This window comes from Elephas maximus, chromosome 7, assembly GCF_024166365.1.
Source record: "Elephas maximus indicus isolate mEleMax1 chromosome 7, mEleMax1 primary haplotype, whole genome shotgun sequence".
Lineage (NCBI taxonomy): Eukaryota > Metazoa > Chordata > Mammalia > Proboscidea > Elephantidae > Elephas > Elephas maximus.
The window spans coordinates 107,343,463-107,361,093 of record NC_064825.1 but is presented as its reverse complement, the minus strand read 5'-3'; the positions used below and the strand labels follow the sequence as shown (position 1 = coordinate 107,361,093).

General features: G+C 35.9%; 1 protein-coding gene across 1 annotated transcript; it reads right to left on the bottom strand.

Annotated features, from left to right (window-relative positions):
• Positions 1-10,005: 10,005 nt before the first annotated feature.
• On the bottom strand, positions 10,006-10,869 carry LOC126079871 (olfactory receptor 8K5-like). Its single transcript, XM_049891232.1, has one exon. It carries the CDS (start codon positions 10,867-10,869, stop codon positions 10,006-10,008), a length of 864 nt encoding a protein of 287 aa, XP_049747189.1.
• Positions 10,870-17,631: the final 6,762 nt, after the last annotated feature.

Below are 17,631 nucleotides of genomic sequence, written 5' to 3'. Positions count from 1 at the left end.
ACTAACATAAAGTCAAACACTATGAAAGTGAGGATCTCACAATTTACTAAGAAAAACGCCTCAGCACAAAAAAGTATGTGGAAAAATGAAATTGTCAACAACACACATAAAAAGGCATCAAAATGACAGCACTAAAAACTTATTTATCTATAATTACCCTGAATGTAAATGGACTAAATGCACCAATAAAGAGACAGAGAGTCACAGACTGGATAAAGAAACACGATCCATCTATATGCTGCCTACAAGAGACACACCTTAGACTTAGAGACACAAACAAACTAAAACTCAAAGGATGGAAAAAAGTATATCAAGCAAACAATAAGCAAAAAAGAAGAGGAGTAGCAATATTAATTTCTGACAAAATAGACTTTAGACTTAAATCCACCACAAAGGATAAAGAAGGACACTATATAATGATAAAAGGGACAATTGATCAGGAAGACATAACCATATTAAATATTTATGCACCCAATGACAGGGCTGCAAGATATATAAATCAAATTTTAACAGAACTGAAAAGTGAGATAGATACCTCCACAATTATAGTAGGAGACTTCAACACACCACTTTCGGAGAAGGACAGGACATCCAGTAAGAAGCTCAACAGAGACACGGAAGATCTAATTACAACAATCAACCAACTTGACCTCATTGACTTATACAGAACTCTCCACCCAACTGCTGCAAAATATACTTTTTTTTCTAGCGCACATGGAACATTCTCTAGAATAGACCACATATTAGGTCATAAAACAAACCTTTGCAGAGTCCAAAACATCGAAATATTACAAAGCATCTTCTCAGACCACAAGGCAATAAAACTAGAGATCAATAACAGAAAAACGAGGGAAAAGAAATTAAATACTTGGAAAATGAACAATACCCTCCTGAAAAAAGACTGGGTTATAGAAGACATCAAGGAGGGAATAAGGAAATTCATAGAAAGCAACGAGAATGAAAATACTTCCTATCAAAACCTCTGGGACACAGCAAAAGCAGTGCTCAGAGGTCAAATTATATCAATAAATGCACACATACAAAAAGAAGAAAGAGCCAAAATCAGAGAACTGTCCCTACAACTTGAACAAATAGAAAGTGAGCAACAAAAGAATCCATCAGGCACCAGAAGAAAACAAATAATAAAAATTAGAGCTGAACTAAATGAATTAGAGAACAGAAAAACAATCGAAAGAATTAACAAAGCCAAAAGCTGGTTCTTTGAAAAAATTAACAAAATTGATAAACCATTGGCTAGACTGACTAAAGAAATACAGGAAAGGAAACAAATAACCCGAATAAGAAATGAGAAGGACCACATTACAACAGAACCAAATGAAATTAAAAGAATCATTTCAGATTATTATGAAAAATTGTACTCTAACAAATTTGAAAACCTAGAAGAAATGGATGAATTCCTAGAAAAACACTACCTACCTAAACTAACACATTCAGAAGTAGAACAACTAAATAGACCCATAACAAAAAAAGAGATTGAAACGGTAATCAAAAAACTCCCAACAAAAAAAAGTCCTGGCCCGGACGGCTTCACTGCAGAGTTCTACCAAATTTTCAGAGAAGAGTTAACACCACTACTACTAAAGGTATTCCAAAGCATAGAAAATGACGGAATACTACCCAACTCATTCTATGAAGCCACCATCTCCCTGGTACCAAAACCAGGTAAAGACATTACAAAAAAAGAAAATTATAGACCTATATCCCTCATGAACATTGATGCAAAAATCCTCAACAAAATTCTAGCCAATAGAATCCAACAACACATCAAAAAAATAATTCACCCTGATCAAGTGGGATTTATACCAGGTATGCAAGGCTGGTTTAATATCAGAAAAACCATTAATGTAATCCATCACATAAATAAAACAAAAGACAAAAACCACATGATCTTATCAATTGATGCAGAAAAGGCATTTGACAAAGTCCAACACCCATTCATGATAAAAACTCTTACCAAAATAGGAATGGAAGGAAAATTCCTCAACATAATAAAGGGCATCTATGCAAAGCCAACAGCCAATATCACTCTAAATGGAGAGAACCTGAAAGCATTTCCCTTGAGAACGGGAACCAGACAAGGATGCCCTTTATCACCGCTCTTATTCAACATCGTGTTGGAAGTCTTAGCCAGGGCAATCAGGCTAGACAAAGAAATAAAAGGTATCCGGATTGGCAAGGAAGAAGTAAAGTTATCACTATTTGCAGATGACATGATTATATACACAGAAAACCCTAAGGAATCCTCCAGAAAACTACTGAAACTAATAGAAGAGTTTGGCAGAGTCTCAGGTTATAAAATAAACATACAAAAATCACTTGGATTCCTCTACATCAACAAAAAGAACACCGAAGAGGAAATAACCAAATCAATACCATTCACAGTAGCCCCCAAGAAGATAAGATACTTAGGAATAAATCTTACCAAGGATGTAAAAGACCTATACAAAGAAAACTACAAAGCTCTACTACAAGAAATTCAAAAGGACATACTTAAGTGGAAAAACATACCTTGCTCATGGATAGGAAGACTTAACATAGTAAAAATGTCTATTCTACCAAAAGCCATCTATACATTTAACGCACTTCCGATCCAAATTCCAATGTCATATTTTAAGGGGATAGAGAAACAAATCACCAATTTCATATGGAAGGGAAAGAAGCCCCGGATAAGCAAAGCACTACTGAAAAAGAAGAAGAAAGTGGGAGGCCTCACCTTACCTGGCTTCAGAACCTATTATACAGCCACAGTAGTCAAAACAGCCTGGTATTGGTACAACAACAGACACATAGACCAACGGAACAGAATTGAGAACCCAGACATAGATCCATCCACGTATGAGCAGCTGATATTTGACAAAGGACCAGTGTCAATTAACTGGGGAAAAGAAAGCCTTTTTAACAAATGGTGCTGGCATAACTGGATATCCATTTGCAAAAGAATGAAACAGGACCCATACCTCACACCATGCACAAAAACTAACTCCAAATGGATCAAAGACCTAAACATAAAGACTAAAACGATAAAGATCATGGAAGAAAAAATTGGGACAACCCTAGGAGCCCTAATACAAGGTATAAACAGAATACAAAACATTACCAAAAATGATGAAGAGAAACCCGATAACTGGGAGCTCCTAAAAATCAAACACCTATGCTCATCTAAAGACTTCACCAAAAGAGTAAAAAGACCACCTACAGATTGGGAAAGAATTTTCAGCTATGACATCTCCGACCAGCGCCTGATCTCTAAAATCAACATGATTCTGTCAAAACTCAACCACAAAAAGACAAACAACCCAATCAAGAAGTGGGCAAAGGATATGAACACACATTTCTCTAAAGAAGATATTCAGGCAGCCAACAGATACATGAGAAAATGCTCTCGATCATTAGCCATTAGAGAAATGCAAATTAAAACTACGATGAGATTCCATCTCACACCAGCAAGGCTGGCATTAATCCAAAAAACACAAAATAATAAATGTTGGAGAGGCTGCGGAGAGATTGGAACTCTCATACACTGCTGGTGGGAATGTCAAATGGTACAACCACTTTGGAAATCTATCTGGCGTTATCTTAAACAGTTAGAAATAGAACTACCATACAACCCAGAAATCCCACTCCTCGGAATATACCCTAGAGATACAAGAGCCTTCATACAAACAGATATATGCACACCCATGTTTATTGCAGCTCTGTTTACAATAGCAAAAAGTTGGAAGCAACCAAGGTGTCCATCAACGGATGAATGGGTAAATAAATTGTGGTATATTCACACAATGGAATACTACACATCGATAAAGAACAGTGACGAATCTCTGAAACATTTCATAACATGGAGGAACCTGGAAGGCATTATGCTGAGCGAAATGAGTCAGAGGCAAAAGGACAAATATTGTATAAGACCACTATTATAAGATCTTGAGAAATAGTAAACCTGAGAAGAACACATACTTTTGTGGTTACGACGGGGGGAGGGAGGGAGGGTGGGAGAGGGTTTTTTATTGATTAATCAGTAGATAAGAACTGCTTTAGGTGAAGGGAAAGACAACACTCAATACATGGAAGGTCAGCTCAATTGGACTGGACCAAAAGCAAAGAAGTTTCCGGGATAAAATGAATGCTTCAAAGCTCAGCGGAGCAAGCGCGGGGGTCTGGGGAACATGGTTTGCGGGGACTTCTAAGTCAACTGGCAAAATAATTCTACTATGAAATCATTCTGCATCCCACTTTGAAATGTGGCGTCTGGGGTCTTAAATGCTAACAAGCAGCCATCTAAGATGCAGCAATTGGTCTCAACCCACCTGGAGCAAAGGAAAATGAAGAACACCAAGCCCACATGACAACTAAGAGCCCAAGAGACAGAAAGGGCCACATGAACCAGAGACCTACATCATCCTGAGACCAGAAGAACTAGTTGGTGCCCGGCCACAATCGATGACTGCCCTGACAGGGAGCTCAGCAGAGGACCCCTGAGGGAGCAGGAGAGCAGTGGGATGCAGACCCCAAATTCTCATAAGAAGACCAATCTTAATGGTCTGACTGAGACTGGAGGAATCCCGGCGGTCATGCTCTCCAGACCTTCTGTTGACACAGGACAGGAACCATCCCTGAAGAAAACTCATCAGACATGAAAGGGACTGGTCAGCGGGTGGGAGAGAGACGCTGATGAAGAGTGAGCTAATTATAGCAGGTGTACACTTGAGATTGTGTTGGCAACTCTTGTCTGGAGGGGGGATGGGAGGATAGAGAGAGAGGGAAGCCGGCAAAATTGTCAAGAAAGGAGAGACTGAAAGGGCTGACTCAAGACGGGGAGAGTAAGTGGGAGTAGGGAGTGAGATGTATGTAAACTTATATGTGACAGACTGATTGGATTTGTAAACGTTCACTTGAAGCTTAATAAAAGTTATTATAAAAAAAAAAGGTACAATGGAAAAAAAATCAGATGTAAGTTCAATCTTGATAAATCTGGAACATTTGCAAAGTCGTTATGGATGTAATGACATTATTATTATGACATAGGGTTTATTTTAACTTCATTACTCAAAGAAAATGTCTAAAAGACACTGCGTTATCATTATATCATTTAACCCATTCACATAAAGCAGATATTAAACAAAACCTAGCCCCTGGAGAGGATTGTGACTCATGGTGACCCCACGTGTCTCACAGTAGGATTGCTCCACAAGGTTTTCTTGACTGTATTCTTTATAGGAGCAAATTGTGAGTCCTTTCTTCTTGATGTAGCTTGTTAGGTACAAACCACAAACCTTAGGTTAGTAGTCAATTGCAAACAAAGAGCACAACCCAGGGACTATGAGGTAAATATTACTATTCCCATAGGCAGAGTACACTGATCCCAGTTAAACTATATAATTTGCCTAAAGTCAAAGAATCACCACTACAGCATTTGAAATTAATGTCAGATTTCTTCAGATCCACATCACTAAGTGAGTGATAAATAATGTTTTATTAGCTCCAATCTCCTGTTCTTCAACATGGTAGCCCAGAGCCGCCAGCTTTGAGTGGCTGCCCCATCCTCTTGGCCTACCAGAATGTTAGCCTCACGCTTCAGAAAGGAGGTGGTTGAGACCTGACTCTTTGTAAATCAAGAGGCAATTTTTTCCCTCTTTTGAAACCTGGGAGGGAGTAGCTCTATCCTTGGAAATAGATGTAGCCACCTCCAACAGTTCTGCTGATCTTTGAACTTAGAAGAAATGTGCCTTCTTTTTCTTGAAGGACAACAGATATTTGAAACCAACTTGATCCATTGACCTGCTTCCTTTCTGTAAAATTCCAGGAGGTAGACAACTTTCCTTCCTTTTGTCCTGTCTCTGTCCCTTTCAATCTAAGCTGGAGGAATTTCTGCTAGGATGGTTGATTAGATCCATTTGTCACAGATATAATGTCTTTCGCAAAACATTGTGTAGACACTTTCTTGATGAAAGAATTCCAGGACACATTCCCTTAGTTTGTAGCACAGAATTTTCCAAATCTTTAAGTTCTAGTTTCATTTGCAAAGTCCCTTTTTAAGTCTATCTCTTTCTTTAAACATTAGTTTACAATACTTTATGTCTTCTCAAGCTGCTCTTTGAAATCTTATGTTCCCCTCTTTTCCTTCATTATTTCTTCCATTAGCTTTAGCTGCTCTACATTCAAGGGCAAGTTTCAGTGTCACTTCTGACATCCTTTTTTTTTTTTTCCCCCCCCTATCTTTCCTGTCTTTTTAATGACCTTTTCTTTCCTTGAGCATTATGTCCTTGATGTCATCCCACAACTCTTCTGGTCTTTCATCATTAATTCTTAGAGGGTCAAATGTATTCTTGAGATGGTCTCTAAATTCAGGTGGGATATATTCAAAGTCATATTTTGGCTCTTGTAGACTTGTTTTAATTTTCTTCAGCTTCAACTTGAACTTGCAAATGAGCAATTGGTAGTATTTTCCACAGATGGCCAGTGGCTATGTTCTGACTGATGAAATTGAGCTTCTCCATCATCTCTTCTCACAGATGTAGTCTATTTGATTTCTATATATTCCATCCAGTGAAGTCCATGTGTATAGTCACTGTTTATATTTCTGAAAAAAGGTATTCACAATGAATAAGTCATTGACCTCTTAAAATTTTATCATGGGATCTCTAGTGTTGTTTCTGTCACCAAGGCCCTATTTTCCAATTGCCTATTTTTTTTTTTTATCCTTCTTGGTTTCCAACTTTTGCATTCCAATCATTAATAATGATCAATGCATCTTGATTGCATATTTGATCAATTTCAGATAGAGAAATTGATAAAAATCTTCAATTTCTTCATCTTTGGCATTAGTGGTTGGTGCATAAATTTGAATAATATTGATATTAACTGGTCTTCATTGTAGGTATATAGATATTATCCTAACACAGGCAGTGTTAAACTTCAGGATAGCTCTTGAAATGTTCTTTTTGAAAATGGATGTGATGCCATTTTGCTTCAGTTTGTCATTCCTGGCATAGTAGACCATACAATTGTACAATTTAAAATGGCTGATAACAGTCCATTTCAGCTCATTAATGCCTAAGATATTGATTTTTATGTGTTCCATCTCATTTTAGATGACTTCTAGTTCTCTTAGTTTCATACTTTATACACTCCACATTATAGTTTATTAATGGATTTTTGCAGCTGTTTCTTCTCATTTTGGATCTCCCCACATGAGCAAATGAAGCTCCTAAAAACTCTACTCCACCCACATCATTAAGGTTGACTGTATTTAAGGTAGCAGCTCTTCCTTAGTCATATTTTGAGTGATTTCAAATCTGAGGGGCTCATCATCTGGCACTATATCAGACAATGTCCCACTACTATTCACAAGGTTTTCATCTGTCAATGTTTTCAGAAGTAGATCATGAGATCCTTCTTCCTATTCAGTTTTAGACTGGAAGTTCTGTTGAAACTTGTCCACCATGGGTGACCCTGATAGTGTTTGAAATACCAGTGGCATAACATCTAGCATTACAGCAACTCACAAGCCACCACAGTAGGACTAGTTAGTACACCACTACTCATCTGTCAGTTTGTCTTACTGTGGCAGCTTGCGTGTTGCTGTGACCACCCCTCATCTGTCAAATAATGATTTAAACCTTTTGAAGTTGGGTAAAATACATTATTTTGATTACCCCAAAGTTAAATTCATCTCAGGTAGGATAAATACATGTTTAGACAAATTATAATCAAACTGTAAAGATGAAGAATTTTGAAAGCTGAAAGTGAGCTGCAACTGATCGCACACATGGAATTTCAGTAAGATTAACATTTTATTTCTCAGCAGAAAACATGGAGGTTTAAAGGCAGTGGGATTACATGTTTAAAGTGCTAGGATAAATATTTTGACATAGAATTACATGCCTGACAAAATTACCCTAAAATGAAGGAAGGTCTATAGGATGAAATGAAAGGACAATAAATAGTAAGGCAAAATAAATAACATTGGTAAAGATAAATGTATAAACAAATATAAAAGCCAATGTCGTTATACTTTGCTTCTTAATTTCTCTTTTTGGCCCAAATGTCTGTGAAAGCTAAACCAAAATTAACAGATGGGATAAGATATGTTGATATTACTCAATGTTATTGATTGAATTGTGCCCCACTCAAAAAAAAGTCAGTCAGCTTGACTAGGTCATGATTCCAAGTATTGTGTGATTGTCCACCATTTTGTTATCTGCTGTGATTTTCCTGTGTGTTGTGAATCCTGCCTCTATGATGTTAATGAGGCAAGATTAGAGGCAGTTACATTAATGAGGCAGGACTCAATCTACAAGATGAGGTTGTGTCTTGAGTCAATCTCTTTTGAGATATAACAGAAAGAAGTGAACAGAGAGTTGGGGGACCTCATACCACCAAGAATCTAGTGATAGGAGCAGTGTGTGTCCTTTGGACTCACAACCCCTGTACTGAGAAGTTCCTAGCCCAGGTGTTACCAGCAATGGAATGTTAGGCCCTCCAGACTCAGTGGGTTCTTGTTTTCCTCTTCTAAAAATACACAGCGGAAACATTTTGGGTTCAGCTTTAACAGGTTTATTTTACTTGTGACAAGTAAAAGGAGTCAGTGGGGACTTATGCCTCTCTAAAAGACTGACTTGAAAAGGGAAGCAAAGATAGGGCTTATACGGGTTCGGTGGAGACAAAAGAGTAATGAATATTTACTGGATTTCTTTCAAGGGGTGGGTACTTCTCAGAACGGTGGTGCATACTAATTAGGTTGCATGTGCATCTGGAAACCAAGATGGAAACCACTGATATTCAAGATGGAGCTCTCTTGGCAGCCCTTGGCATCATTTATTATATTATATAGTGCAAGCGCACTGATCTTTGACACTACATCACCATCTTCAGTAGGCTAAGGAGGGTTAAACAGTGGTCACATTTTGTTCTTCTGCTCATGCAGAGCCTGTAAAGGTGGAAGGAATTAGAAAAACACTAAGAAGGAGATAGTAATTCATGGGTTATTTCAACCTTATCTCGTGTTGTTAGGGTATGATTCTTGTTTATCCAACTTCTAGATGGTAATTTTTTAACAGTTCTTTTGTTCCACAAGCACAATTAACTCTATGTGTCTGAAAGGGGAAGATTGATGACAAAGACCTTCCTCTAGAGCTGACAGAGAGCCTTCCCCTGGAGTTCATGTCCTGAATTCAGACTTTTGAACTACTAGACAATGAGAGAATAAATTTTTGTCTATTAAAGCCATCAATTATGCTAAAATTTATTTGACTGCTTGTTTACTAGCTTCTTATTTACCAGTTTAAAATATTCTCTTAGGGCACTATCTATGCCAAAGCAAAGCAGAGAAGAAAGAAATCAAATTAAATACTAACAAATGAAAATTAGTTCTCTTCACATGATTTAGTACATAATAGCTAAGAATTTATTTTCACAGTAGAATTGATTGATAACAAAAGGACACATAAATTATTCATGTGTTAATAGGACATAAGAACTCTTTGATTGTAACTTTGTTTATGCTGGTGCTGCAGGTTTAGAAAATGCAATGGTAAAACAATTGAGAAGATGCTTGTCCTTAAAAAAACTGACAGAAACAATCCCATATTTTATTGATCAAGAGTGTATTCAAATTTATCATTGTGGAAGTATGAAAAAAAATTTTTTTTTTTTTTTTGGAAGTTTGAGGGTCTATAAAATCATATAAGTAAGCAATGCGTAGGAAGCAAGAAACTTTGGGAAAGAAACGACTCTTAATTTGTGATGTAAAAAAGGATTAATTTGTCTTACTATAAACAATCTAATGGTATCTGACTTATAATTAGCCTGTGCCTTAGAACCAAAAGGAATTCATTTATATCTATTAAAAATATTATCAAGTGACATTGCCTTTGGCATTTTTTACTAAAACAAGGTTGAATATTGAATATTATATGTAAAGTTGACATCAATTTTTAAAAACCCTATGGAAGGCACTTTTTACCTCTTTGTTCCTCAAGCTATATATCAAAGGGTTAAGCATAGGATGACTAAAGTGTAAAACACAGAGGCCATTTTGTCAGTATCATATGAGTGAGCAGATTTGGGCTGCACATACATAAATAACAAAGTCCCATAAAACACAACCACCATTGCCAGATGAGAACCACATGTGGAGAAAGCTTTTTTCCTGCCCTCAGCAGAATGCATTCTAAATACAGCTATCAGAATCAGCAGATAGGACAGCAGGACAACCAGGAGGGAAGATATCAAATTAAATGCTGAAAATATTATGAGCATCAATTCTATTTCTTGTGAATTTGAGCAAAACATAGATAGCAAGGGAACATCATCACAGTAGAAATGACTGATGACATTAGAACCACAGAAGATGGATGTAAAAGTCTTAATGGTGAACACCAGAGACTGAAAGGTACTGTAAAGATATGGAATGCCCACAAGCACATGACAAAGTCTTTGGGACATGATAACATTGTAGAGCAGAGGGTTACAGACAGCCACATAGCGGTCATAGGCCATGGCCGAAAGGATAAAAAGTTCACTGATAATGAACAAAATGAAGAAAGCCATCTGTGTGGCACATGCATAATAGGAAATGGTATTTTTATCCACAACAAAATTTACTAACATCTTGGGACAAATGACAGTAGAATTACCAAGATCAATGAAGGCCAGGTGTCTGATGAAAAAATACATAGGTGTGTGCAGGCAGGAATTCATCTTGGTCAAGATGATCATGCCCAGGTTGCCCACCACTGTGATCATGTAGATGAGGAGAAACACCCCGAAAAGCGGGTACTGCAACTTGGGGTGCCTCGTGACTCCAGTTAGAATGAATTCAGTCAGTACTGTTAGATTCTGTTGGCCCATTTGTTCCAGTTATCTTTTCTGGGAAGAAACAGAGAGTTTGGTATTAGCTTTCATGTAGTATTGTCTAAACAAGTTATAATATTTTAGGAGCAATGGAACTTTTTTTCATGTCTTTTGTTGTTGTTATCTGTCATTGACTTAGCCTGGACTCACAGTGATCACAAGCACAACGGAACAAAACACAGCCCGTTATTACACCACTCCCATGATCTGTTTTGGATTAGACCCTTGTGATCCATATGGTTTTCACTGGCTGATTTTCAGAATTTGATCACTGCACATTTTTTCCCAGCTTGTCTTAGTCTAGAATCTCTACTGATATATTCACTGATATAAAACCCATGATATAATTATTATCATGTGGTATAATGTCCATGCTTAGTCTGCACAACTATTAGAAACTTCTAGGGGTCCCCGGCAAGATCTAAGTCTACAGTATGGACTAGCTGAAGTTCAGAGCTGGAGTACAGACAGATGTTTGTAAGGATGACTTTGATCCCTAGGCTGGATGGAATTTTCAGGAGAATAGCAGTAATCCTAGAAATATGCTAATTTTGGGGCTGATTTTGTCAGCCTGAACCAGGAGATTGGGAGGCAGGGTGATACTGGAGATTGGTGAGTCACCTCTGTTCCTTCTTTTTTTAGATAAGTTTTCTGTTATTTCTGCCCTCAGCTCCAATCTTTTTTCCAGGTCCTTCTTGCCTCACAGAATAAGAACTATAAACCTATGTTCTTTTGAAAATTTTATCTCAAATTTGCTGTATCACAAAGCCTGAAATCATAGGATTTTCCTGTAGAATACTGGATTGAGGTAAAGAATTCAGATTTTTGCTTCCCATTCTATGACTTTTAAATTTTCAATATTCTCTAACAATTATTCTAATGTTTATTGAACCTATGAACATCTTCAGTATCGTTTACTAACTCTCTCGGAAAAAGTCTAGTTTTTACCTTTTTGGAAAAGAATACCTCTAATCTGTCCTGGACATCGAAATGTGTACATTTTTCATATCTCTGAGTAGTGATCATCACTAGAGAAGAAAGAATATACAAGTGTACAGATAAACTATTTTTCAGTCCTCAAACATGGTAGTATCAGGTAGGAATTACTTTAGGTTCGAGGAGTTCTTCATAACTCCATAACTCGTAAAAAACACTGTATTTTTCAGTCCGCTCCATCAGTTTAAATTGCCCATACTGAAAAATCAAACCCATTAGTAAAGAAACTACTAGGGAAAACAAAGAGCAAAAACAAACAATATTATCACCATTAACAACCAAAAAATGGTGTTTTTTTATGGGAAATTTTACGTAAAAAATGTTCAAAATATCACAAATGTTGCATGGGGCACACCTGTACTAACAATATTCACTTTTTAACAAATATTTCATTGGACACTCTCATACCGAAAAAATATTTATTTATTTAATATTGTCTTGGGCATAATTCTAACAAAAAAATTATATATTTTGCTGAAATTCAGTTGTGCCTGGAAGTTCTATATTATATCTGGTAATGCTAACCTTAATTTGATGTTGCTGCTTGTTGCTGTCAAATTGGCTCTGACTTATGGTGACGCCATGTATAACAGAGCAAAATGACGTCCATTCCTTTTCCATCTTTATAATTGTTGGTATGTTAGAGTGCATTATTGGTATGACTATTGTGTCAATCCATCCCATTGAGAGTTCCTTCCTTTTGTTGACCCTCCACTTGACCAAATGTGATGTCCTTTTCTAGCATTTGATCTTTCCTGATGAAGCACTCAAATATGTCTAATCCTAATAGATTTTAGTAAATTAAATTGGTGCTGAATTTTCAAGTATTTCCAGTTCCCTCTTCACCTGCAGTAATCAAATGCCAATATCAGCTCCTATAAAACAAATAGAGTTGGGGCACACTCTTAATTTATAGGATTTAATGTCCTAAAAACACCATAGAGCTCCATGGAACCCTAGTTAAGAAAAGAGAAAATGAATGTTTGTGAAGTCGAAGGGGTAATTTGTGAGTGGCCATAATAGCATCTGCATTCAGGTGTTAGGAATGATGGTAAATGGCCGAAATCTACCTGATAATTAGAATCAAAGAGAATTTTAACCCACTTACCTTGAGTAGGAAATCAGATTTGTTTTCCTCAAATGATTCTCTTGTTTTCTCTGGTAGGATGAATTTATCATTTTCCTTCGCTTTTCCATACTCCCCAAAGAATTAGCAGGGATTTCACTGATTATGCTGAAAACATCTGAGGGACTTATAAATTTGGCTTGATGTGCCTGCTAATTATCCAAGATATCTTACATATTCCCCAGTGAAAAGAAGGAACGGGTAATTCAATGAAAGAATAAAACCTAAGTCATCAATATGGTATCATGGAATCTACATGATGTGAGTGTATTTGTTCATTTACACTGTCAAGAAATATAGACACACTGAAAAAAAAAATGGGTATCAGCTCAATCTCAGTAAAACTGCAACATTCGGAAAGTCATGATGAAGTACTAAATGCCTGTATCATCATTACATAGGATTCTTCTTGGAATTTATTACCAAAAGAAATATGTACTGTGCTATAAATATATCATTTAACTCATACATATGTTAAACCCAACAAATAGGCACTGTGCTATAAATATATCATTTAACTCATACATATGTTAAACCCAACATATAACTCATAACTTAACCCATACTATTTCCATTTTTACTGGACAGAGCCTCAGAAGAATTGCCTGGCATTCTAGTTTTAAAAAAAGTCAGCCATTGAAAACGTTAGAGTGTGCAGCTCTACTCTCAGACACGTGGGGTTGCCGTAAGTCAGAATCTACTCTAAGGCAACTGGTGTTCTCATATTCAGAAGAGATTGAGCCAAGTTAAAATGTATAATTTGTCCAAAATACATAATTAATAACTAAAAGATTTGAAGTTAGCTACCATGACACCAGGGTTGGATAATGCTCAGTAGAACCTCGTTGTGAGTCAAATTTACTTGTAAGAGACTATATCTCATCTCTTAAAATTTTATCCATGCCTCCTTCCTTGGTGACTTCCATAGGTACAAGAATTGAGGAAACATTACTTATAATGAAACACACTGATCAAAAGGATATACATCAATGAGTTTTGACAAATGTGTTTTATTTGTACCAACATAAATCAAGATCTAGAACGTTGTCAATACAAAGAAAGTTCCTTCACGCTGTGCCCTCCACACCCTTGACCATTTATGTCACTAAGGGATTAGCTTTATATTATCCCCAGGCAACTGCTGTTCTGACTTCTGTCTCTAGGTTTCTTTTCCCTGTATGTGAAATTCACCTGAGTCAAATAGTAAGATAAATACTCTGTTTGTCCTCCTTGAATCACCATACTGCGTTTTACATTTTCCGTATCATATTTGTATTGCTGTGTAGTATTCTACTTGTGAATATGCCACAATTCTTATATACCACTTGAACTTATGCCTATAATAAAACAAATCTAGCATAATCATTCATATATACTTGTGGACACATCCTCTAATTTACCTTGGTTAGAGAAGATAACTGAGGAAGAACTGATGTGTTTAAATTATGGTATTGGTGAAGAATATTGAATATACATGGACTGTCAGAAGAACAAACAAATCTGTCTTGAAAGAAGTATAGCTGGAATGCTCCTTAGGACCAAGGATGACCAAGGCTTCCTCTCACTTACTTTGTACATGTTATCAGGAGGGATCAATTCCAGGATAAGGACATGATGTTTGGTCAATGAAAAAGAAGAAGACCATCAACAAGATGGACTAACACGGTGGCTACAGAAATGGACTCAAACCTAGCAATAATTGTGAGGGCAGTTAATAACTAGAGGATTTGAGATTAAAACCTGGCTCACATCTCTAAATAACTGATGTATTTGCCTTTTTTTCTCATATGGCAAACCCATAAGATTTATCGGAATACAATGCGTTACCACATAAACCAACAGTAGATACCACCAGTATTGGATGATGTTCAGTAGAACCTCACAGTGAGTCAAATTTAGTTGTATGAAAATATATCTTGTCTCATAAAATTTTATCCCTGTCTCTTTTTTTGATGACCTCTATGTGTGCAAGGATTGAGGAAAATTTACATACAGGAAACACACTGATCAAAAGGGTACACACTGACGAATTTTGAAAACACTGTGTCCTTCAACAGATGAATAGATTAAGAAAATATGGTATATTCATTAAATGAAATTTTATTCAGTCATAAAACAATGCTGCAGCAATACATGCTATGAGCCTGAAATATCTAAAGCTAAATATGAAAAGCAAAAAACAGAAGGTCACATATTGAACTTTTACATTTATATGCAATAACCAGAATAGGAAAATTCACAAAGAGCAGATTAGTGGTTGTCAGCAGCTGTGTGGACGTGACTGGATTGAGGACAGATACCTTAATCCATAAGAGGACTTTTATCAGGCTGATATAAATTATTTTGCCCCAGGTAAATGTGTTGGTTGCACAATATTGTGACTATAATAAAAGCCACTGGATTCAACACTTTTAAACGGTTCATTTTTTGTCTTGTGAATTTCGCCTCAATAAATAATTACTATAAATACACTTTTCAACTCTTTATTGTATTTAGTGTCTATTAATGCTCTATTGATCAAATTCTTCAATTTATCCATTTCCTCTGAGTTCTAGAATTTTAAGAATAGTATTTTTTCTTCATAATACAGAAAAAAATATATAAGTTTCATGAGGATATAGATAAAATTTGGTTTAATAAATATATAAGTTTATATTGAATGAAAGATTATGTTAAAAATCAATTCAATGTGCCGTTTATATTAGACATTGAATTTTTCTTCTTTGCCTTTATATGTACATAATACACGCACATTTATATTGATACACACACAACCACATGCTGTTAAGCAAAAGGTTGGAGGTTGAAATCCACCCAGGAAGGCCTGGAAGAAAAGCTTTTTGTTCTACTTATGAATAATCACCCCCTGAACCCTTACGAAGCAGAGTTCTGTTCTGACACACATGTGGTCAACATGGTTGGAAGTTGACATGGCAAAGGTAGGTATATAAATGAGAGTGTGTGTGTTTCTTTTATCTGAAATTGACTTTTTCGAGCTCCTAATTTCCGTTTTTGTTGATTCAGTACAGTCTTAAATCATACATATATATGTATATGTACATATAAGTCATATAAAATATGTAAACTACATTATACTCAATAATACTTCAAATTAAAATATGTAAACCTGCAGTTATATTAATAAATAGGGTGTTATGATTACTTATATAATTTTGTTTACCTTTTTTACCAGAGTAGATTTCCTGACTTAAATTGTTGTTGTGATTTCTTGAACGGTTTTGATTCTTTCCAAACTATGTAATCATTCTGCATTTCTGCCGAGGTTTCTCTTTTAGCTCAGTATTGAGTTTTATGCATATTTTCTAGCTCTGTCAGATATGATTAGATTTCCAAGAAAATACATAAAATATGTACTTTAGGTATGATGTATTAAAGTTTGTACTTCTCTGGATTAGTGGAACACATCATTGTGGAGACCAGAATAAACCAAAGTGGGGTAAGGAATGTTGATATTATGAATGAAGATGAAGACAACATGGAAGACAGGAAGATATTTTGTTTGAAGGGAGGAAAGTTTGAAAAGTTATAAATATTTGTTCCCAAAGCCTTCTCGAGAATAAATAGAAATTAATGGTGAAAGTAACTACACTTCAGTAGAGTATCTATTCATTCATCAGAATTTAGCTAACCTTCCTTTATATATCCTCTACAGATAAAGAGAACAATATCCACATTTTGCCTTTAGTAAAATATGTGGGTGTTCATCAATAAAATTGTTTCACTGTAGCATAACATGCCCTATTGATACATTGTTCTTCCTTCTGCACACATATAATATTCTCTGACACAGTGAAAATATGAATTAGAAAGTATGTCAATACTTTCTCTTGGTTTTGCAATACTTTTTTAATCATCATAATCTCCATCAATTATTATCTTTAATAAATACTTTAGTCCTTCACATCAGACATCCTTAATATCTTTTTTTTTCACTTCCTCCTATTCACCACCCTGTCTCTATTCATTTTCTGTTATCCATATTTCCTTTGCTAACTACTGTCTGTGCCTGAAGTATATGGTAGTAAGGATCAGCCTGCAGGGATCGTCAACTCAGAAGGAAGGATGTCAAATTAAATGATAGCAGATCAAAATTACCTTCCATACCTCACACATGTTGGAGTATAACATAGATAAGAAGTGATTATCAAGTAGAAAACACAGCTGACTAACGCACCATTCATGGGGTCAATAGAAGCACAGATCCTGTTTTGTCTGCAGCTTTGGTTACATTCTTATATTGGCCTCAGCAATGACATGAAAGCAGATTGATAAGATTCCCGTATTAAAAAAGAAAGAAAGAAAGAAAAAAAACCTGATTGAAACAAATGCGTAGTTTACTGAATAGGTGCATAATAAATGTTTCCATGGGGGAACTATAAGGCTCTATGGAAACACATAAGGAAGAAATGAATAGGAAGCAAACTGTGATGAAGAAGAAATGACATTTAATTTGAGATATATATTGCAAGAATTAACATGGATTTATATAAAGGACATCCAATATTTCTTTCTGCTTTATAATTAGTTTTAGCTCTGGTGCCGAAGAGAATGTCATTCTGCATTTTAGAAATATCATCCAGAGATATTTGTCTTGAAACAGTATTGCATTTTGAATA